General features: G+C 34.1%; 1 protein-coding gene and 1 pseudogene across 1 annotated transcript; both read left to right on the top strand.

Annotated features, from left to right (window-relative positions):
* The first annotated feature begins 5,621 nt into the window (after positions 1-5,621).
* Positions 5,622-6,469, top strand: LOC140772908 (uncharacterized; annotated as a pseudogene).
* A 3,389-nt stretch (positions 6,470-9,858) lies between these two features.
* On the top strand, positions 9,859-18,718 carry LOC140774326 (cysteine--tRNA ligase CPS1, chloroplastic/mitochondrial-like). Its single transcript, XM_073117282.1, has 9 exons — positions 9,859-10,398; positions 12,172-12,235; positions 13,972-14,133; positions 16,686-16,862; positions 16,953-17,234; positions 17,342-17,467; positions 17,673-17,876; positions 18,040-18,147; positions 18,238-18,718. Exons 1-9 carry the CDS (start codon positions 10,220-10,222, stop codon positions 18,454-18,456), a joined length of 1,521 nt encoding a protein of 506 aa, XP_072973383.1. The 5' UTR covers positions 9,859-10,219; the 3' UTR covers positions 18,457-18,718.
* The last annotated feature ends 4,068 nt before the right edge of the window (positions 18,719-22,786 follow it).

Raw genomic sequence — 22,786 nt, 5'->3', positions numbered from 1 at the left:
CCCAAACCTATAAAGGTTAGTCATGGATTATTTAATTCATTAATTCAAGTAGGTTTGTGCTTATATTTACTAATTTTATTATCGAGGTAGATTTACCACCATGCGAGGACGATCACATGACACAATTAGAGTTGATTAACTTAGAAGCTATTAGGCAAGTGAATCATCCATAGTTTAGGAATAGTGTAGTACTGAAGTGATAGTGGATTTATGATTTCATAACATTCATATTATACATATTCAAATACTTATTTATTGATTAACATAATTATAGTTATTTTAGTGCTTCTTACCTATTCATGAATTATTGGTGAGTTCCTAAGTATCGGTGTGTGTGATTGATAATATTGATCACTACACTACTTACATGTACCATCACGTAATTAAGTTTTGGCTAGGTAGTGTCATCCACTTATTTAGCCAGAGGTTAAAGGTAGGATATATATATATATATATATATATATGATGCTTATATTATTAACGGTCTATGGTTGAGATAATTAGCCTGTGTGGCTTATGGTTAGAGTTCTTAGTCTAATGATCATAGACCAATAGCCATATACATCGTCCCTAGGTATATACATGTGACATTACTGCTAGATGTCTATGCCTCCTCGATGTGTGAAATGATGCGTGAGTATATATTTCTGTGATTAATAGCTTTGTGAGCATATGTTATTATGTGATGGATAACTCTGTGAGCATATAATGATATTCCATGGCTATAGCTCTATATGAGCCTAAAATAAGTGATTTAATAGTTTGAATAATATATAGCATGTGTTCCTTTACTAATACATGTGAGCTGTAGATATAGACATGATAGATATATTGCATGGACGCATTACTGTGATCACATTGGCATTTATATATATATCATATAACATCCTTCTTTATAATACTTACAATGTAAATGCATATACTTGCTAGTTTTATGTTCATATGAAAATATTTTCATATTAGTAAATGACCCCAAGTCCACAAACGAGTGGTGAAGATTTACTTATAATCTATTTTATTAATTTTTATTATTATAAAATAAATTAGATGAATTGTAGCCTTTCCACGGATATTAGTATTATAATCAGTCTCTCTCTCTCTCTCTCTCTCTCTCTCTCTCTCTCTCTCTCTCTCTCTCTCTATATATATATATATATATATATCATATTCCCTCGGATTTTTGATGTCGCCCTCTTAAACCTTGCCACCGCCACCACCAAGCAACTGCTGGTAAGCCTCATCCTCTCCTTTCTTCTATCTTTCTTTCTCCTCTCTCCGTTTGGCTCAAGTTTGCTAAACTGAGCCGCCAAGATAAGGCTACCTATTGGCTGGCCATCAGCAGTTGGTCCTTTCCCCATGGGCCCAAATCCCCCTCCCTTCTCCTTCCCCTTTCCTTTTCTCTATCTTCTTCTTCTTCTTCTATCCTTTCTTCTCCTTTTCTTCCTCTTCTTTCTCGATCCCTCCTCTCAGCAATAGTGTTGAGCTCGGCCCAGCACTCTAGCAGAGTTTCTAGTTTATTTTAGTTTTCCTTTTATTTGGTTTCTATTAATTATGTATTTTATGTTAATTAGTTAATTGAAATTAAATTTTTTGAGCAGCTAATTATTTTAAGATTATACATTTAATAATATAACCATTAGCTAAATATAATTAGTAATATTTATAAGTAAATATACTTACAAGCATTTACATATATATACATGAATTTAGGTGGTGGTATCCTCGTGAGTCAGAGCTCTAATAGCTCTAGTTTCACCTAAATCAGAGATCGTGATAAAAAGATATAAATAAAAGAATGAAGCACGGTCAGAATGGTAAATATCTAATGTTACGGCGGTTGTCGGCGGGTGGCAAACAACCAAGCGTGGTGGTGGACGGCCGTAAGACAGGATGGCTCGTGGATGTGATGGTGGCTATAAATTAAAGGTAGAATTAGGATTTCTAACTTAGATCTACTCTTAGGAAAATAAATGACTATAATTAAATCAAAGTTCGGGATGAAAAAATTTAAAATAAAAGAGTGAAGCAATGTCAGAACAGTAAATATCCGACATTGTAACGGTCATTGGAGGATGGCAGACTGCTAAGGGTGGTGGTGGACGGATGTAAGGTAGGATGGCTCATGGAGGTGATGGTGGCTCGTAGAGGTGATGGTGGCTATATGTTGGAGGTATGAGTTAGAAGTAAAATTATAATTTCTAACTTAGATCTACTCCTAGGAAAATAAACAACTATAATTAATTTACTTCTACTCTTAGATTATCTTACTTTTACTCCTAAGATAGTCTAAGGCTAGAATATAATTCTTAATTCTTCATTGAATGTTTGGATGAATAAACAAAGAAGCACATCCCCTCTATATATATAGAGGTCGAGCATAATGAATCCTACTCGGATTTAGCCCTAAAAGTTTATACGATTCAAACTATAATTTACTTTAAATACTTCCATGACTTAATTGAACTTGTCTTAATAGCTTACGTGACTTAATTGAACTTACATCAATGGCTTACATAGCTTAACTAGACTTACCTTAAGGGCTTATGTTTAACTTAATTGAACTTGTTCGTTTCAAAAAAGAAAAGAACAACCTAATGAAAAACACTTCTCTTTCTCTCTCTATCTCTTGTTCTCTAATACTCATGTATTATTTTTCTAATTCCTTGTGTTTAACTACATTGGCTTCTCATTTTACTAACTTTCAACTTTTTAAATTTCTTTCTTGGAATAATATCATCGCCAAAGTCAATCACTTATTAAACTCCACTTTTTAACAACTAAGTAATCCTTACTTTCTACTGCTAAACACTAGAAAGTGAGTTTTTTTTTTAATTACCCATTTCACTTCTTTCACTTTCTAATAACTAAATACACCTTTTAGAAACAGAATAAATATATTTACAACCACTCTAAGATTTCAAAGAGACCTCTAAACAACCTAAAAATAGTCAAGTACTAAAACAGGAGTTGGTTCACTTACCCTTAATTGAGCCAATTAGTCCTTGTTGACTTTTTGAGGAGCCACTAAAGGCCCCGTCGCCAGAATGCGATAGGGTGTTCAAACTGTCACGCTCGCTTCACCCATTGTAATGAATACTGATCATTTAGAGTTATAAAAATCAGTAAAAATTGAACTAAGCCACCTTAGGGGGGACAACCAGACCAACTGGTAGGCTTCCTTTGTGAAGTTTCCCTCTGGGGCCAAAATATCATTGAATTCATAGGCATATGGGTGTCTCAGGTAGTGATTGATTTAATGAGAAAGAAAGACATGAGAGTACTTATGATGAGTTTGACTAAATTAGACAAACTTTCTTATTTTTTTTATTGAAATATACAATCTCTTAAATTTATTATCAGATAGGATTAATTCACTATAGTCCTAACAAAAATGTTAAATCAATCAGCGTTTTAAAAACGCTAATCAGTTTAGCATTTTTATCACTAAGCAATTTTTTTAACTGCTAAAAGATTAAGTTAAATAGATTTATATACATAACACGCTGATTAGTTCAATGTTTTAGAACTAGGCAAACACACTGAACTTATTAGCATTTTTGTTTAGAGATAAAATATTAATTAGTTCAGCATTTTTATTACAGTTATAATAAATTAGACCTCATTTGATTATGAACTTAAGGGATAGTCTATTTCGATTAAAAATAAATTGAAACATGGCTAATTTGGTCAAAAACTCCACCTATGACTACATAAGATTCTATTGAAAATGAATCTTAATAATATTCTTTGCTAGTGGAATAGAAGCTTCACTCTTTCTTGTTCACTTTGTCGAGGGGAGAGAACTATTCGATAACTCGAGTGTCACATAAAGTGCAAAAGTACCTAACTAGGTTAAGTTAGGCTCTAATAATTTAGTTCAATCCTTCTATTATTAGGACTAACCTAATCAAAATATTATGATGCACCTCGTCGCTTCCTAAAAAATAATGAATTATTGAATCAATTAAGACCGTAATTATTTTAAAACTTGTAAGGGCTATTTGCACCCTAAACCAAATACATTTATAATTTTGACTCATTATCCAATTTAAATTGTCTTTGAAGCTTTACCCATATGTTTCTAAAAGTACTAAAAGATGCCCTTGCACCAATTTTTAGGATATCTCTCTACATTAAATGTAAAGAGATACCTTCAATTGTTAGTTACAGTAAATTTTTATTTATATATAAATTGATCAAATCACCATTAGCAACATATTAAATGTTGTTTTTTTCCTGGTTTTATATTTATTGGTAGCGATTAACAAGAGATTAGAGGAGAAAGGAGATTTCTTTCTTCTCTTACAGTAAAATAAACTTCATACTTACTTACTCTATGCTTATTTATTTCCTAGGAATGAAGAGGTTTGCAACAAACTTTCTTTTTACCTCTTTTAAAGAAATAGCTCAAAAAACTCTACATTTATACCGTTATGGTACAACCTTTTTTTCACATGGATGACGCTATAATAGTGTTTGAATATAAAATGTTCTTTTGCTATGAAGGTGGAAATACTCATCTTTTACACATTAAAAGAATTTCACCATACTAGAAGTGAAGGCGAAATTTTATGAATTAATGAAAGAGCATCTAGATGAATATGATATTAGCATTAAATGCCTCTTTCCGTCAAAGTAAGTTGATTCTTTTGTTCATATTATTGAGGATGAAGATCTTTTATTAATGTTTGATGTATGTCCATTGTATCAAACCGCTATCTATTTATTTGGCAGTAAATATGCAAGCATGGAGATTGACTAATGTAATATTTATGAATTCCATAAATATATAGGTTTCATAAATATCCATCTTTTGAATTTGTAAAAATTTACCTTTGGATTCCGTAGATATATTTTCAAATTCCGTAGATATTGAAAAAAAACTTGATTCTTATCACCATGCATTTAATAAAGAAGATATCATCAAAGTTGGTGAGATAAAAAAATTATTTTATAGATTACCAGTCAAATTAATTCTATTTATATAATTATGGTATTAATCAAGGTGTGATTGAAAATCAATTCTTAAAATAATTCATCTTGATTCCTCACATCATTTTTTCTCTAATTTTTTACATTAACTAGTAGTTGCAAAAAAAATTTCAATTTTACCCTCACTAGTTGTTATAAGTATGACAATGAACTCTATATATATGACCAATCTTTTCTTAAATAAGAATATCCACTTATTTCTCAATATTTTTCATTTCTACTCTACATATTCATAGATTCAGATTATTGGAGGCGAATAAATCAAAAGGATGATGATATAATATTCGTTATTTTTTCAAATTTATTTGATAATCAATCATATAGATAGCATTGCCATACATCGATTCTAACAGGTGCAGCATATGTTCAAAAATTTCTTGAAATTATGAAAGTCGTTGCAAAAGTCAATTTCGAATGGATGCTCATATCTTCCATACCCTGTTGTGAATTTTCTAAACGAGAGAAATCTTCTTCGTAATACTAAAGGTGTTGCAGTTGAAGAGCAAATTATAATATTTTCATATACGTTATCTCGAAATGCAAGTAATCGTGTTGTACAAGAAATATTTCAACATAGTAGTAAAACAGTATTTCAACATTCTAAACAAGTATTAGAGACAATTACTGAAATGACACAAGATTATGTGCAAAGGCCAACAACCATTACACCATCAGAAATAAGAAACAATAGCAAATATTTTCCATATTTTAAGGTAAGGATTACTTAAACAAATCTTTATTCTTTCGAATACATTAGAGAATGTTACTTTATTTATTATTATTGTAGGATTGTATTGGTGCTATTGATGGTACACATGTCCCTATATCAATATCACTAGACAAGAACCTTATCGTAATCATAAAAGAATATTATCACAAAATGTAATTTTAGCTTGTGATTTTAGTCTATGCTTGTGATTTTAGTCTACACTTTGTCTACGTAAGAGTTGGATGGGAAGGTTCTACATTTGATGCTAAAACTTTACAATATTTAGTAGATCAAGATTTTAGTATTCCACGAGACAAATATTATCTAGTTGATATAGGTTATGTTAATACACCAAGTTTTTATTGCTCAATATAGAGGAGTGCGCTATCAATTGTAAGAACAAGGAAGAAACTTAAGCAAGACCTAGAGATTATAAAGAATTATTCAACTTTCGACATGCATCTCTCCATAACCATGTTGAATGCATCCATCATTGACATCTTAAAGATGCGCTTCTCAATACTAAATGTAGCTACTTTTCACCAAATTGATTCACAAAGAAATATCGTTACTATAGTCTGTGTGTTACACAATTTTATTAGAATTTATGATGAGGATATGAAATGGCTGAATAATTCTATTACTCAAATTCATGGAGACAAGATCATTGATATTTCAAAAAGTGATAAAAATTATGGAGAAGATGTTGATAGCATAAACAATCAACGTATTGTCGGTGCAACCAAAAGAGATGAAATAGCTCATTAAATATGGAATGACTACTATAGCATAAAAAGAGTTCGTACTACAACATAAGCAATATAATCACATGTATATTTTCTTGTGCTTAGCTTTTCGTACTTCAACAAACTTCTCTGTATGCATAATTTGGTTACTCACATATATAAGATTTGCATAATTTTTTTTGTAAAGTGAAACTAAAGAAAATTATCTTTATATTTGTGAGTTCAAAAGAGATCATCCAAAAGAAAGATAAACATCAACCTATTAAAGGTTCAAAATAGTCATAAAAAATTAGAAATAAAAATGAAGCATCAAGGTAGCTAACGCAACTAAGCCCTAAGCCAAGTCACAATTCTATTACCTTTGAGAGCCATGAATGTTTCATGAATATCCTTATCTATTTTGCTTTCAATATATCTTCATAAGATGCAAATTCTTCCATTTTACTGAAAGCTACAATACATTTGGTGATAGGAAAAGTTGAATTTTCATGATTTGTCTCTTTTTTTTCTTATAGCTATATAATCTTAAATAGAATTGATTTAAAACTTTTGGTAGTTTTAGATCTCTTTATTGATCCAAAACCAACAATAATAGCTCTTACATCCCTTCTATCATTTGGGTGTTGTATTTGAGATAAAGGAATTTCAGTATAAGGTATTTGAGTGGATGGTGGGTCCATAGTTGTAGCATCAGTTTTTTAGCATTCCTCTACCGAATGAAAGCGACGAGGTGATACTCTAGAAGCAAAAATAATAAGGTCAGGTGATAAATAACGTGCAAGAGTAACTTGATAGGGCTACAGAATGATTCCTTCAAAATCTGGATTTATTGTAAGAAGTAGTCCACGCAACCGAGGAAAAATATTCACCAAATATTCTTCCATAGTCATAAAATTACGAAACCAAGTGGATCGATTTGTAACTCTCTAATCTACGTTTTCGGTATTTACTCCCTTTGCAAATTCAAACTGCAACTAGGACGAAAACATAATATATTGCAGATGATGGTGGTGGTGATAAGTGGAGTGGATGTTAGGGTCATGGATGATAATTGGGATGAGGGTGGATGAATGATGTTGTTTAAGTGATTAAGACAAAGGAGAAGAAGTGGCCGAGATCTCAAGGAAGAGGGAGGACTCGATATACGAGGGAGATCAAAAGTTAGGAGAGACTTTGCCAACAGTAGAGGTGGTAGGTTGGTGGAGAAGGAGGAGGAGGAGGAAGATTAGGATAGAGAGAATAGAGAGAAGATAGGAGGCAAGAAATCAATAATCCAATAGCATAATGATTTTGGATGCCATCTACACCTTTATAGAGGCTAGCTAATAACCCAAAATACAATTATTAACCATAATTCTAGAAGATTCTTACCGATCATGTTCGAACACGCCCGACTATGTTTGAACACACATTTTGCGTTCTCTGTTTTTACGAACCTGATGAAGGTGTTCACAAGAATGTTCGAACGCAACTCCTTCCGCATTCGAACAGTAGGAATTTTATTTTAATAAAAATAAATAACTAATGTAATAAGAGAAGACTCTAACTAAATATATCATAACTGAATGAGATGTTGTTTGTCCGTGTGATTACATACTAGCTCTAACTCCATAGTTCTTAGGTCCTCGAGATCGTCTACCTTCAGCGTATCTCCCTACAACTATTTATTTTATAACATGTAAAAAATCAATACATAATATGCATGAAGTCTATTACTTAAAAAAAAATATATCCTTATATAGGTCATGACATGTTAGATAAAAAGGAAAACTTTCTTATGTCGTTTTCTTGCTTCTTTATTTTTCTCCAATAGTGACCTCCAAACTTCATCAAGGCTGTTTGGTGTAGTCCCATCCAAATCTACTACGTTTAGATAATTGTTTTAGGATTTTGCAATCTTCTTCAATTGTTGCTCACAATCTTTGATTTGATTCATAGTCAAATTTGCTTCAGAAAATTTAGCATTCAACTATTCAACATTTTACCCTATGCTTCATTGGTCCATGCATTTTGTGCTTGATATCTTGGAATATTATAATCTGTTAGTAATTTTACCAAATGTGTCTTTTGGATATTGTTCCATTTTGCTCTCCTTTTGTTTTCTTTGATCCTTCACCTATATCATCAATCCAATACATTCGAACATGCCGCTATGATATTAATATTATAAACTTTTAAATAAAAATAAAATTGAATAAAGTCACAATGAGAATCTATAGAAGAAATCTAGAATTCAATGTCAATTATAGAGCATCACAAAGAGAATTTATGTAAGCATCTCTACTTCCAATACTTTAAAAATTCAATACATGACAGAGATTAATATTATATGATTTGGCCTTCTATATGTACTACTACAAAAATCATCCAAATATTAGCAACATTAACAGAGCAAAAGAATTTATAAATCTATTCAGACATTTTTAACCATTAGCAAAAGATCAATGACTATTACATATGCAAGGAAAAAGTGAATCATTTATAGGCATAAATATAACTAATTTCAATGTATCAAATTCACCATTAAATCCATTTATTACCTACAAATGCTATTTGAGTTTAGCGTGGTATTAATGACCTTTAATTCAACTAAAAAAGTTTAGCATTGGAGGGGGAGGGGGTAAATTTTGACAATATGTGGAGTGGGGGACAACATGTGTAGTAGTACTAGTGCTACTACTGTAGGCTAAATAAATGAGATAATATCATGTGTAGTAGTACTAGTGCTAGTGCAGGCTAAATAAATGAGATAATAGCTTTGACTCTTCTCTCTTTTACATGGCCCATGCGCATTCCACATAGAGCAAAATTGAGTAATAACCTAGTTGTCAGTTTTGGCAAACTAAGATAGTTGTTTTAGCCTCTCCCCTTCTCCCATTCTTGTCTGAATTTTTTTGGGGATTTTGTTGTTGTTGCAATATTAGGGTTTTCTAGAATAGAAGAAAGGCGTGAGAGAGAAGGAGAAGAAGGGACGGCTGATTTTTATCACGGGTGCGGGGTCTATTAGGAGGGAAGAGGGTACGACGATAAAAGAGAGATATGGAAACAAAAGAGATGATAGAAAAGGGAGCAGGATGATCTTCGTTTAGAAAAATACGAAACTTTGAGTGGATTTTTTGTTTTTACTCGAGTATTACTATGTTTTAGCTATATACTGCAGTGTTATTTTACTGCAAAAGATAATGCCATACACTCCTATAGTATATTTTTACCATGGAGTTTAAAATATTATAAAATCACCTAAATCCAAACAGGGCCTTAATAAAATTAAATTGATCGTGTTTTTGTATAAAAATTTTGATCGGCTTAATAAAGGGAACATGTTTGGGTTATCCTGATTCGACCCAATTCGAATCCGGTTAACCAGACCCGATTTCACTACTTTTAAACTGCATTTGGACGGAGAGAATTAGGAGATGAAAAAAAAGGGAAAGAGAAAGGGAGAAAAGCCGATTGCCAGTCTCTCCTCTAAACCCACCCCAGCCCTGTACTCACCGCCGCCTGCCAACCTCGCCGGCGGCTCCACCCTCTCTCTCCCTCTTTCTATCTCCCTATTTCTCTCTCTAGCCTTATTCGTTCTTCTTGCCTGAACCAACAGCAGCTGCGGCAAGGCCGCTGTACGCGCTCATCCCATCCGGCCGCCACCCCTCCTAATCCTTTCTCACTCTTTTATCTTCTTTCCTCCTTCCCTGTCTCCTCTCTCTCTCTCTCTCTCTCTCTCTCTCTCTCTCTCTCTCTCTCTCTCCGTACCCCCGTGTTCGAATTAGGGTTTATGGAGGTGATGGCGAAAGATAGGGAGCTGGTGCTCTTTAACACAATGTCAAAGAAGAAGGAGCCCTTCAAGCCGATCATGGAGGGGAAGGTCCTCATGTACGTGTGCGGCGTCACGCCCTACAGTCTCAGCCACATCGGCCACGCACGCGCCTACGTCGCCTTCGATGTCCTCTATAGGTCGATTTCTGTATTAATCCATCCTCTCCTCTCTCTGCTTCGTGATTTGTTGATCTCCTTAGTTTTCTTTTTTGGTGAGAACTGAGTTAGATTCATTTTTGAAAATACTGTCTTGTCTTGATTGGAAAATCATGATTAGCTGTGGCGGTTTTGATTTGTTAATTGATTAGTAGGTTTTGATTTGCTAACGTTTAGAAATTTTGGATCCTACCAAAGTAGCAGAGTGGAAGATTGGTATGAAGAAGCGATTTTGTTTTCTTCTATGGTTTATAGTGGTCTTGCTTAGCCCCTAACATTACTTTTAGTGATAAGAAAATGCTTAAAGAATGTTCTACTTCCTATTGGACTATGATGTTTAGAATCTTAAGATGGTAGGCTGGCCAGCATCAAGCCTGCAGTTTTGATTAAGGGTGTTATTGGTATCATGAATCCACCTTCAGTGGCTTATATCTGTTGGGCTTAATGGATTTAGTGAATTGTGTACATGCTTCATAGGTGAGTCATATATAGTATAGCCATAGATGGTAGATAGCTATCAAAACATAAGATAGATTATTGATTAATAATTTACTTGAGCCAAAGTTTGTTATTTTTTTTTTACTTCTGGTTCCTTTTTTGGGCAAATCTTGGTGTAAGTTTTAGAGTCCTGTTCTAGAATTGCGTTGTATAACCCGAAGCATAGAGTTATTATGGGTAAGTTGGAAGCCCTTTCTAGGTAGGAAGTTGTTTAAGTGTCTAGAATTGGAGAGCCTCAGCCGAGAGATCAGCTTTGCATGATTTTTGTATGATGTCTAATGTTTGTCTCTTTTGTGGTGCATTATGTATAGAATCATTTAGCCTTTGCATTCTTCTTTGTTTTTGCCATTTTCTTTTCTTGGGAAGGCAAATAAAGGAACATGCTATATATGTTTTCTAACGTCTAATTTATCAATCTGAGTTTCGATAGGCTTATACTTAGATTACTTTCTGATTCCGAGTTTTGTGGCTTTAAGATATCGAGAGTACATAGTGTGCCCTTTCAAAATATCTTGGATTCACTTATTCCACTTCAAAGCTATGATGTAACTAAACAGTTTAAGGTAACAATTCTTTATTTGAGAAAGTCCCAAATGCCTTTTGATACATGTGATTAAGAATTATTCTAAAACTATGAAATAAATTTTAGTGCCATTTTATTAATCATCCGTTGTTTGGCAGTTTGGGGGCACGTGGTGCTACCTGTAGCAAGCCCTTTCTCGTCATAATCAACTTTCAGTATTCCACTTGATAATTTATCCTCATTCGTCATTATGGATAGATATAATGCAAAGTGATACAGGAACAAACAGAAAGACTTTAAGTCCTGTTTTAATCTATCAACCAGGGAACGGAAAAAAATAAATCAGAAGTATTAATCTAACTTCCTGTATGCTAGAAAAACTATTGGACCTTAATTCTGGTCATACTCTGTGATGTATGTAGCCATGGCTGTTGTACAGTTCCTCGCGTCAGCTTTTTAGTTGCACAAGTTGGAAGGGCCACTAGTTGATTCATGTTTATTTTTTCATAAAAGATTCAACACAGATGCATGCCATGTTGTTTGGATTTTAATTGCAAATATATGATTATGCATCCCTGCAGTTTCATGCACAAATTTCAAGTACGATGACTTCATTTAGGGCTGCTAACTGAATCATTGGTGCAGTCAGCATTATTTTATAGGCAGTTGTATTTAAATTTGTAGGTACAGATTTGTGATGGAAGATAGACTTATTAAGATAATCTTCTTGGCAGGTACTTGAAGCATTTGGCATATGAAGTCAAATATGTTCGCAACTTTACTGACATTGATGACAAGGTATAGAACTTTGATCATTAACACTAGGTTTGTCAGTAACTTATTTTGAACTGGCTAATGAAGAATATTTGTCCATCAATTTTTTGATATAACTATATAAGGAATTTATTTCAAGCTGTACTTACCTACCTGCTGGATTTTTTTGAACTTGAGTTATTATATTTTAATTTTGATTGCTGTGCTTCCTAGATGTGATTATGTGAAATGTTAGTTTACATTTATCTACATACTGCAAGCTGTAGCTACTTGATTTATGATTTTGCCAACCTTCTTTATGTGTCATTGGTACTATAGATTGAATAATGCTTAATTTTCATGGCACTTATTTTTCTTAGTTGGATGATAGCTGTCAATTATCAAAACAATCTATGCTTAGTTAGACTAATTCATTGCCTTTTTTGTCCGGAACTTCAGCCCATTTACAACGGTGCAACTAACTAGACCAACTTAAATCCCTCACACAGAAAGATATGTCAAATTCAATTATATCTGTTAGCTTATAAAATTAAAAGTGACAGATTTAGATATTTATATACATAAAAGTATGAGATTTCATTTACTTAATTTTTCCTTTCTTGTTTTTCTAAACATTTCATTTATGTTCTATTTAATTTTTAATTTTCATTTCAATTTCAATTTAATTAATATATTGCTAAATTAAATTATATTTTATTAAAACTTAATTTTTTATTTTTGTACATTTATTTTTTGTATTACCTTAATATTATTATTACTATTGTTATTAGTTTTAATTATTATTTATTTTTTAATATGAATCATCTTTGTTTGGTGTTTTGTTTGCATCTACTATTTATTAAAAACTTAAGAATAGTAAATGTTTAATAAATTTTTGTATATATTTTGAAATGTAAAATAATCTACTTGAGCTATATAGCTTTTGTATGAGATTATCAACATTAGTTTGAATAATAATTTTGTGCTATTAGTTTCTTTTGACAATGATAGTGGTCACTTCATATGTATAGTTCTGTCTTCATTTAAGTTATCCTATGCATAGTCTAATATAAACCAAGCACTAGTCTAAAATTTGGACATCTGATATGTAATCTCATGTGATATGCTGTCCTTTGCATAAGCCTAAAAATGACTATCCCTCCTTATTCCATGTTGCAACTATAGACAACATATGTGGATGACAACATGACGTAGAATGATCAAAGATATTTGCATATGGATCTAAATCTTTTGATTTCTTCTAATATTCTGAGGATGTGCTCCAGGTTATTTGGAGTTATTTTTCATTTGATACAATGCATATTGAATATATTATTTGATAACATTGTAAAACATTGTCATGGTGCACTTCTGCTCTTTTGATGTAGTTATATTACTTGAAGAGTCTTCAGTAATATTCTTTAATGCTTGATTAGAAGCTGTGATAAACTAGTGCAACTATATGATGTAATAAATGGATCTGTTTCTTCTTTTTTTCTGATTCATGGTGTTTAATGCTACCTCAACTTATTCTGCTCTAACAAACTCCGTCATTTGCTGCTATTACTGATCTTTTCTGGTTTAATTGGGTACGTTCTGATTTTGTGGCCATTTTTCTGGTCTATCATAGTATCATATGATGGCTATATTCTTTTGCATTTGGAGTGAGACATCGACACACTTACTGTACATTGTGGAGGCTCTTAATTTTTAAGGTTTAACTATTTCTTGTTTGTCACTTAGCTTGGACATCTTATACTTACAGTGCTTTCACATTACAGATTATCAAACGAGCAAATGAATCAGGCGAGGATCCATTGCATTTGAGCAGAAGATTTAGTGAATGTTTCTTGGATGATATGGTAGAACTTCAGTGCTTGCCTCCTACTCATGAACCTCGTGTAACAGATCACATAGAAGAGATAAAGGATATGATAACCCAGGTATCTTCTAGCCATTGTCGACCATATTATAAATTTGAATTGCATATCCGTTGCCAGAGATGCAATAGCATCTGAATGTTTTACATCATGATGGTGGTTCTGATATCTTAGGAATACATTTACATCATGTAGGAGGGGGGGTTGTCTCTTCATGGTTATCTGAAATCCGCATCTTCTGTGCACACATTATTTTCTCAACTTCTCATAAACATGGATATAGTTGTATATTTGAACTAGTTAAAAACCTGAAATGAACAGTTAGTCTCTTATCAGTATGACACATTCCATGAGCTTTGTTGGTAATTTATGGCACCTGCCTTGAGCTTGGCAGGCTGAGCAGCCCGCTTTGGCATTGGTCGGCCTGCCTTACCATTGAAGTGGATCGAATCGTGCTAAGGTGTCAGATCTACTAATGGGTGACCACTAACCATGAAACCTCTACCCTTTTACACAAAATTTTACAATGCAGACAAAACTCAGAATTCTTCATTAACCCTAAATAGACAAAACTTAGAATTCTTCATTAACTCTAACTGGGAAAATAGTGGGTCTTTGTGTAGACCTTATAATGACAATAAACGAAAAACACCCTAAACAACTGTAAAAAATAAATGCAATCATAAATATCATATAATAAAAAAAAGCATAATATCTAACTCAAAATCAGATCCCTACTAGAGGGGATCATCAACTGTCAGTGTTACCTGCACTGGTACACATGCTAATGTATCCGATCAGTGATCTTTGCATCATTCTCCCAAGATGGTACTCATCCTTCTTCAAGATATCGGGATCATGTTGCTCTAAGTCACCATCATCAAACTACATGTAATCAGATGTAGCCATCCTTTTCAATGTATCAGATATCATCAAGTTTCACCTTCTCTATTAGATATGAGCTCATCTAAATTTTATCAATTTTATTTGCTGTATTAGGTGGAGTGTTTGGAAGTGGAGGTAAGAAGGGTCTCTCATAAACAGGCTCGTAGGTAAGCTAACTAGCTAGTTGATTTTCAGAAGTATATGGACCTTTATAAGTTACTAGATCCTCAATATTAAAGTAAAATATGGACTTGCTGCAGGTGCAGTGTGTACAATGAAAAGAAAAGGAATTAGAAACAAAAAAAAAAACTCACTCAAGGTCGCCGGAGGTCCAGGTCATTGGATCTTCGTCGGAGAACGTCATCGAAGGTCGAGGTCATCAGAGACCTATTCAATCGCCGGTGAGAAAGAGACCCGTGAGAAGGGGAGAGAAAGAAAAGAGAGAAAGAAAGAAAAGAGAGAAAGAGAGAAAGAAAGAAAAGAGAGAGAAAAGGGAGAAATAGAGACAGGTGGGTGGGTTATTGATGTCCCCCGGGTCAGATCCGGGTTGGATCCGACTCGTTCCCACTCATTTTGGTCGAAATGGCCGAAACCCTAGCCGAAACCATCCAATCGTGATTGGCTAGGGCCTTTATAAGTTGCTAGATCCTTAATATTAAAGTAAAATATGGGCCTGCTACAGGTGTAGTGTGCACAATAGGAAAAAAAGAAATTAGAAACTGAAAAAAAATCTCACCCAAGGTCGCTGGAGGTTGAGGTCGTTGGATTTTCATTGGAGAATGTCGCTGGAGGTTGAGGTCATCGGAGATCTACTCAGTCGCCGGTGCGAAAGAGACCTGTGAGAAGGAGAGAAAGAAAGAAAAGAGAAAGAAAGAAAAGAGAGAAAAGGGAGAAAGAGAGGCAGGTGGGTGGAGGGATATCAATTATTAATGTTCCCTAGGTCGGATCCGACCTGTTCCACCCGTTTCGGTCGAAACGGTTGAAACACCGGCCAGAACTAGTCAATTGGGATTGGCTAGAGTCTTTATAAGGTGCTAGATCCTCAATATTAAAGTAAAATATGAACTTGCTGTAGGTGCAGTATGCACAATGAAATAAAAAGGGAATTAGAAATTAAAAAAAAAAACTCAACCAAGGTTGCCGAAGGTCGAGGTCGTCGGATCTTCGTTGGAGAATGTCGCCGGTGGTTGAGGTTATCGGAGATCTACTCAGTTGCTGGTGAAAAAGAGACTTGTGAGAAGGAGAGAAAGAAAGAAGAGAGAGAGAGAGAGAGAGAGAGAGAGAGAGAAGGGAGAGAGAGAGTCAGTTGGATCCGACCCGTTCCCACCCGTTTCGACTGAAACGGCCGAAACCAGCCTAGATGAAGAAAGGTAATATTAGCTGCCTGTCGGCCTTCTCTCTATTGTATCTTTGATTAGCATTTAGGTTTCCATCTGCCTGCCATCTCTATTTCTTTTTTTCTCTTCTTAGTGATGCAGCTGATTAGATATTGATCTATTTATTGCCATGCCATGGGCAGTTCCTTGTTATTTAAAATTTATGTACTAACATAAATTATTATTAAGTACCTACCTAAAATGAGATCCTTTTATTGTTTGCCTAAGTCCTAACTACTTTTTCAGTAGAACATTTTTTTATGATATTCTTTCCAAAATTAATATTTTGTTAAAAATATTTTCCTTTTACAAATTCAATTATTTGTTTCTGACACAATTTGCATTCCTTGACAGATAATGGATAATGGACATGCATACATGATTGATGGAGATGTTTATTTTTCTGTTGATAGTTTTCCTAATTATTGCTGCCTATCTGGACGGAAGTTAGATGATAATCTTGCTGGAGGTGGTGGTCGGGTTTCTGTTGATTTAAGAAAGAGAAACCCTGCAGACTTTGCATTATGGAAGGTGGGTAGAACGTGGCTAATTTTTACCTTGTATTTGTCATAACTAGATCTGTGCGTACACATCCTTTGCTCTAATTATTATTTTTGGCAGTCTGCTAAGCCTGGTGAGCCAAGTTGGGACAGTCCTTGGGGCCCTGGAAGACCAGGGTGGCATATTGAATGCAGTGCCATGAGTGCTCACTATTTAGGTCATTCATTTGATATTCATGGTGGAGGGAAGGATTTGATTTTCCCTCATCATGAAAATGAACTTGCACAGAGTCGAGCTGCCCATTCGGATTGCAATGTGAACTATTGGATGCACAATGGCTTTGTCAACAAGGACAATCAGAAAATGTCCAAATCAGATAACAACTTTTTCACGATCAGAGATGTATGGGGTGAATAATATGTTAATTATATTCGTATTTTCAAATTCTATGCAATTCAAAGGGTGGGTTGTTTCCTATGTTACGAACTAACTTATGTCAATGCATGCAGATTATTGGGAAGTATCATCCTTTGGCTTTAAGATTTTTCTTAATGCGCACACACTATAGGGCAGATGTCAATTACTCTGACAGACAGCTTGAAACTGCATCTGATCGTGTCTTCTACATATACCAGGTCTGCAACTTGCCTAAAGCAGGAGGATAAATTGTTTAGATCAGGTGTAAACATTTGTTAATGGTTATAAATGATTAAATTCTCTGCCACCACTTGCTCACCAAATATATTAATATGATCCTGCCTATGTATTGGAAAAGTTTTATGAGCTTCAAAAGAACCACTTTCGTGGGACTTAAAATTACTTTGTTTCTGTCTGCTGCAGACTGTGCATGACTGTGAAGCAGCTCTATCTCCATTTCGTGGAGAGAAGGTCAAAGCTCAAGTCCCAAATGAAATCCAAGAATTGATCAAGAAGTTCCATTCCAATTTTGTAACCTCTATGTCAGATGATCTGCATACTACTGCTGTCCTGGATGATCTTATGGAACCATTGAAGGCGATAAATAGCAATTTGAAGAAGTTTAAGGTATGGATCTGGTATTTCTTTCCTTCTAACAGAACACATATTGCATAGATAGCTCAAATGCTCTCAATGAATTGGACACTCCTATGTGGAAACTGAAATTATCTATTATTCTATTTGAACCTGGGAAAGGCCTAACTGGAATCTGATTAATTATGTTCCCAAGGGTAAGAAGCAGCAGCAGTCACTTATTCAAACTCTATTTGCTTTGGAGAAGGAAGTCAAGGATGTACTCAGTATTCTTGGTTTAATGCCTTCTTCATCTTGTGCCGCGGTAATTTATGGTCCTAGTTTAAAGTGCTCTGCTTTTGCCAAAGTTCTACGCAGTCTTAGGATTTTTTTTTTTCCTTTTCAAATCTAATAGGTTCTGCAGCAGCTAAAAGATAAGGCATTGACAAGAGCAGGTTTAACAGAGGAACAACTTCTACAAAAGATCGAGGAGAGAACTGCAGCAAGAAGGAACAAGCAGTATACGGAGTCGGATAGGATCAGGAAAGAGCTAACTGCTCTTGGCATTGCTCTAATGGATGAAAACAATGGGACGGTATGGAGACCATGTGATCCTGAAGGTTTGGATAATTAATTGAAGACCTTCCTTAGAAGATGGAAGATTTGTGGTTTGTCAGCTTACTGTCAAATCCTTTAAAAGTGAAGATAAGTGAAACCTCACTCATACTTTGGTTATTGATCGACCATTTACTTTGAATTTTATCTTTTTTACTTTCATATGGTTAAGAGTAGCACAAGTGATGTGCTGTTTATTCAGACTGTTTTATAAGAAACATAACTGCTATTAATTGTATTGTAACTTCAAGTTTTGTTTAATCTTGTAACAGAAGTTTGTTCTATTGTAGCCTTCTTACAAGCTCTTGTCGGCTAATGAAACCTCTCAGGACTTGCACTGCATGCCAAAATCACATCTGCGAGATATTTCAAAAGATATTTTTTTATTGCTCATATGCACATTGGTTATAAGCTAGATAAAAGGGTTAACCCTTCCTGATATGTAGAGTCAAACTCTTCTAAGCCTCGATTGATTTAGGAACAAGGTTCAATCTAGAATATAGCTATATCTATTTCTTACTCCTAAAAGGCCTTTATTTTAGGGAGGGCAAAGTTAGAATAGCTATTTAAATCATACATGCTAATGTAACCTCTTGGACTTATGGCCAGAGAGGATATCTTGCTACCTTTCAAGAGGGTTCCGATGCAGGTTTCAATATACTTCTCTGGCCATCCTTGGTTTGATAAAAGATTCTTACATCTATTAGTTTTTCACCATAATTGGTGAGGTCTTCTATGTGTTCCATTTGTTAGTGGTGAGACTCTTTTGTTCGACTTGTTCTCATGAGAATGTTTATATCCTCGTATCATCTAAAGAAAAATTGTAAATTCTACATATGGTAGAGAAGTTTTCTGCAGCAAATTCTAGTATTTTTTTTTGGTATTTTCATTTAGATATCTGAAATATTGTTCATTTCTAACTTTTATTTTTTAATTACACATAGACCTTTTAAACCATTAAAAAACTTTGACCCAACTTTAACCCTCCTGACTTTTTAACGTAAAAAATAATAATAAAAAGACAGAAATACCCCTCTACTTATAATGGTGTTTTGGTATATTAGTATTCTCTTTCTTTTTAAAAGATGATATAAATGTCATATATTTAGTCACATGTGAGTCTAGGAAAAAACTAATAAAAGAGAGCTTTGAGACTTTCAATAGTTTAGTGGACATATCATCTGTGTGTACGAAAAAAAAAAGTTCTTGGACATGAAAATAAATAATAGTTTAGGAGTCCGGTGAAACTATACTTTCTTTTTTCTAGTTTAGGCTTTTCACATACACAGAAAAAAAACATCTTGCACTTTTTTCTTTTGCATTAACTTTCTTAAAAAAATTAGTCGGCTGGCTTAGCTGGTATTAATTAACTTTCAAAGCCTACTTTGAAAGTCAAAGTATTCAGTTGGCTGGATATTAAGAACATTGAAAAAAAAACATTCTTAGGATATGAGATCTATCACGTAATAATAAAATGTGGAAAAGGTAATCACAGACACGTAACTTTTTATGTGGAAAAACATCAAATCGAGTAAAAAATCATGGATCAAAACTTGGATTGAAATTAATCACCAAATCTGTAGTAGTTAACCGGAAACTTATATGTCACTTTCCAATTTTCACGACTCAATATGTACTAACCTTGCTCGCTAAAACTCACGACACTACTTCTCGTGATAGGTTTTTAAAGTGAACATTGAGGTTGATCCTTCTGTCTCAATGACCCTCTAGATGTAGTTCTTCTAGATTTGATGTAGACGCGTTGAGATGAGAAGTGATCTCTAGTAGCATCCAAAAGATAATCTCAAATATGATACATTTAGTTAGGGTCTTTTCTTATTGCATTAGTTGTTTATTTTTATTAAAATAAAATTCCTGCAGGTCGCGTTCGAATGCAGCCTTCTGCGTTCGAACGCCCTTGCGAACACCTGCATTAGATTCGCAAAAATAGAGAACGTAAAATATGTGTTTGAACGTAGTCAGGCGAGTTTGAACGCCCTTGCGAACGCCTACATCGCGTTCGCACATACAGAGAACGCCTTTTGTGCGTTCGAACGCAATCAGGAGCGTTCGAATGCGATCGGTAGGAATCTTCTAGAATTAGGGTTAATAATTATATTTTGGCTTGTTGGTTAGCCTCTATAAAGGTGTGGATGGCAACCAAAATCATTATGCTATTGGATTATTAATTTCTTGCATCCTATCTTCTCTCTATTCTCTCTACCTTAATCTCCCTCCTCCCTCTTCACCAACCTACCACCTCTACCGTTGGCAAAGTCTCTCGTAACTTCTAATCTCCCTCGTCCGTCGAGTCCTCCCTCTTCCTTGAGATCTCGACCACTTCTTTCCTTTCGTCTTAATCACTTAAACAACATCACCCATCCACCCTCATCTCCATTATCATCCATAACCCTAACATCCACTCCACCCATCACCACCACCATCATCCGCAATGTATCGTGTTTTCGTCCTAGTTGCAATTCGAATCTGCGAAGGGAGTAAATACGAAAAACGTAGATCAGGGAGTTACGGATCGATCCACTTGGTTTCGTAATTTTCTGAATATGAAAGAAAATTTGGTGAATATTTTCCCTCGGTTGCGTGGACTGCTTCCTATAATAAATCCAGATCTTGAAGGAATCATTATGTAGCCTTATCATTGGTATCATAGCCTATTTTTTGGTACAGTAGACCCTATCAAAATAATTATAGACGACTTTGTAAAAGATGATTTTCAAATTAATGCTTCATTGCTCCCAACTAGGGTTAGATATAACCGTTTATATACCTCTTAGAGATAAAATAAATCTCTTTTAGAAATAAGATAAGTATCTCTTAAAGATAAGATAATACTTCTTTGAAGATCTCTACAGATTCTTTTAGAGATAAAGTAAATAGTGATAAACCAAAATTTAAATCAAATCAGCCTTCGTGTTTGACCGTTCAAAACACCAAAGAAGAACTTTTGTACGGCAAACTTTAAGCCTTCGTGCGAGCGCTAAAATCAATCTTTCACTTTAATATTCTTGTCAAATATTATATAACTTGTAATATATATTCATACATAAAAAATTAGACAAATTATATTTAAAAATATAATTTGTTAATTATATAAGTACAAATAAAACTTAACAAACAACATTCTAATAAGGAAAATCTAAAGAAAAGGAAACTGGTAGGAGATGACAAATGTATTCTTTTGTAAGAGCAATCAGGAAACAAGCAACTAATTATTTGTTAATTGTGGGTCCATGATGTTTGGAAGTAGCTTCAGAAATTATTCAAGTTCAAAGGCAGGCCTGGCACGATCCTATGAGGAGCAACAAAATTAAGAGATGATTAAGAGGTTCATGGGATGACGTTTCAATTGTTACCTTGTGGCTAATTTGGAGAGAGGATTCTAGAATCTTTAGCAATAAATGTCATACATTAGATGACCTAACTCAACAAAATCAGGATGACCATACTACTATGGTCTTGGACTGCACCAGAGAATGGAAAAAAGAAAAGAAAGATTGTGCACAAAATTGAACAAAGTTTACAATATGAAGTTTTGACAAAATCAGGATGACCATACTAATATGAAGTTTTGGTTAGTCTGGACTTTTTATCTTTGAAAAATGGCTCTGCAGGTGAGGTGTCATTTATTCAAATCAAATTATTGCAAGCCTGATAGATGGAGGAAAATGAGAGAGTTTGAACAAGCCTATGCTACTTAGCAAAAAACAACACAATAAAAAGAAGAAAAAAAATATTGTAAAGCCCAAAGGATACCTAAAGAAAAAAGTCTAAGTCTAAAATGAGTCCAAGTCAGAAATTAACCCGTCTCTGAATTGTAGGAAATTTACACTATGCATAGTTTCAGAAAAAATAACTAGAAAATAGGTGTTCTAATTTAATGGAGATGTTAACTAGTTTATTTAAGCTTATTATTTATTTTTCATTTGATTTTGTGATTCTTTGTTTTATTTCCTATAAATAGAGCCTTATTTTATCTGAGGCATGCTTTTAAATTGAACGAATTAGTTTTCCTCTATCTCTCCTTACCTCTTCTATCAAGTTCTCTCCCTAACCTTGTCGTGCACTCCTCTTAGCAACTTTCACTTTCACTGCATGAAAGTGAAAGTTGCATTTTTCTAGCCGTGCACAATCCTACTAGGGTCATTACCTATGTTCCACTATCATCTACATCAACCCTACCCTTACCATCTACTGTACCTAAATTCTAGATCATTCTATCACCTAGCTACACCTTTCCACAACCTTCCCTTGAGTCTAAACACCACTCGACAACCTCTTGCAATCCCAAAAAGTACTACCTAAAGCCCATCCACAATAGCCCACCATAT

The sequence above is a fragment of the Typha angustifolia genome, chromosome 13 (genome assembly GCF_048772165.1).
Source record: "Typha angustifolia cultivar Huaian chromosome 13, ASM4877216v1, whole genome shotgun sequence".
NCBI classification, from domain to species: domain Eukaryota; kingdom Viridiplantae; phylum Streptophyta; class Magnoliopsida; order Poales; family Typhaceae; genus Typha; species Typha angustifolia.
This window is presented reverse-complemented; position numbering and strand designations above follow the sequence as displayed.

Excerpts from the sequence above, each read along its gene's own strand:
- LOC140774326 (XM_073117282.1), top strand. The coding sequence starts at position 10,220 with ATGGAGGTGATGGCGAAAGATAGGGAGCTGGTGCTCTTTAACACAATG. Across the intron at positions 10,399-12,171 it reads GCCTTCGATGTCCTCTATAG|GTACTTGAAGCATTTGGCAT; the intron begins GTCGATTTCTGT and ends TCTTCTTGGCAG. Across the intron at positions 18,148-18,237 it reads CTTCTTCATCTTGTGCCGCG|GTTCTGCAGCAGCTAAAAGA; the intron begins GTAATTTATGGT and ends CAAATCTAATAG.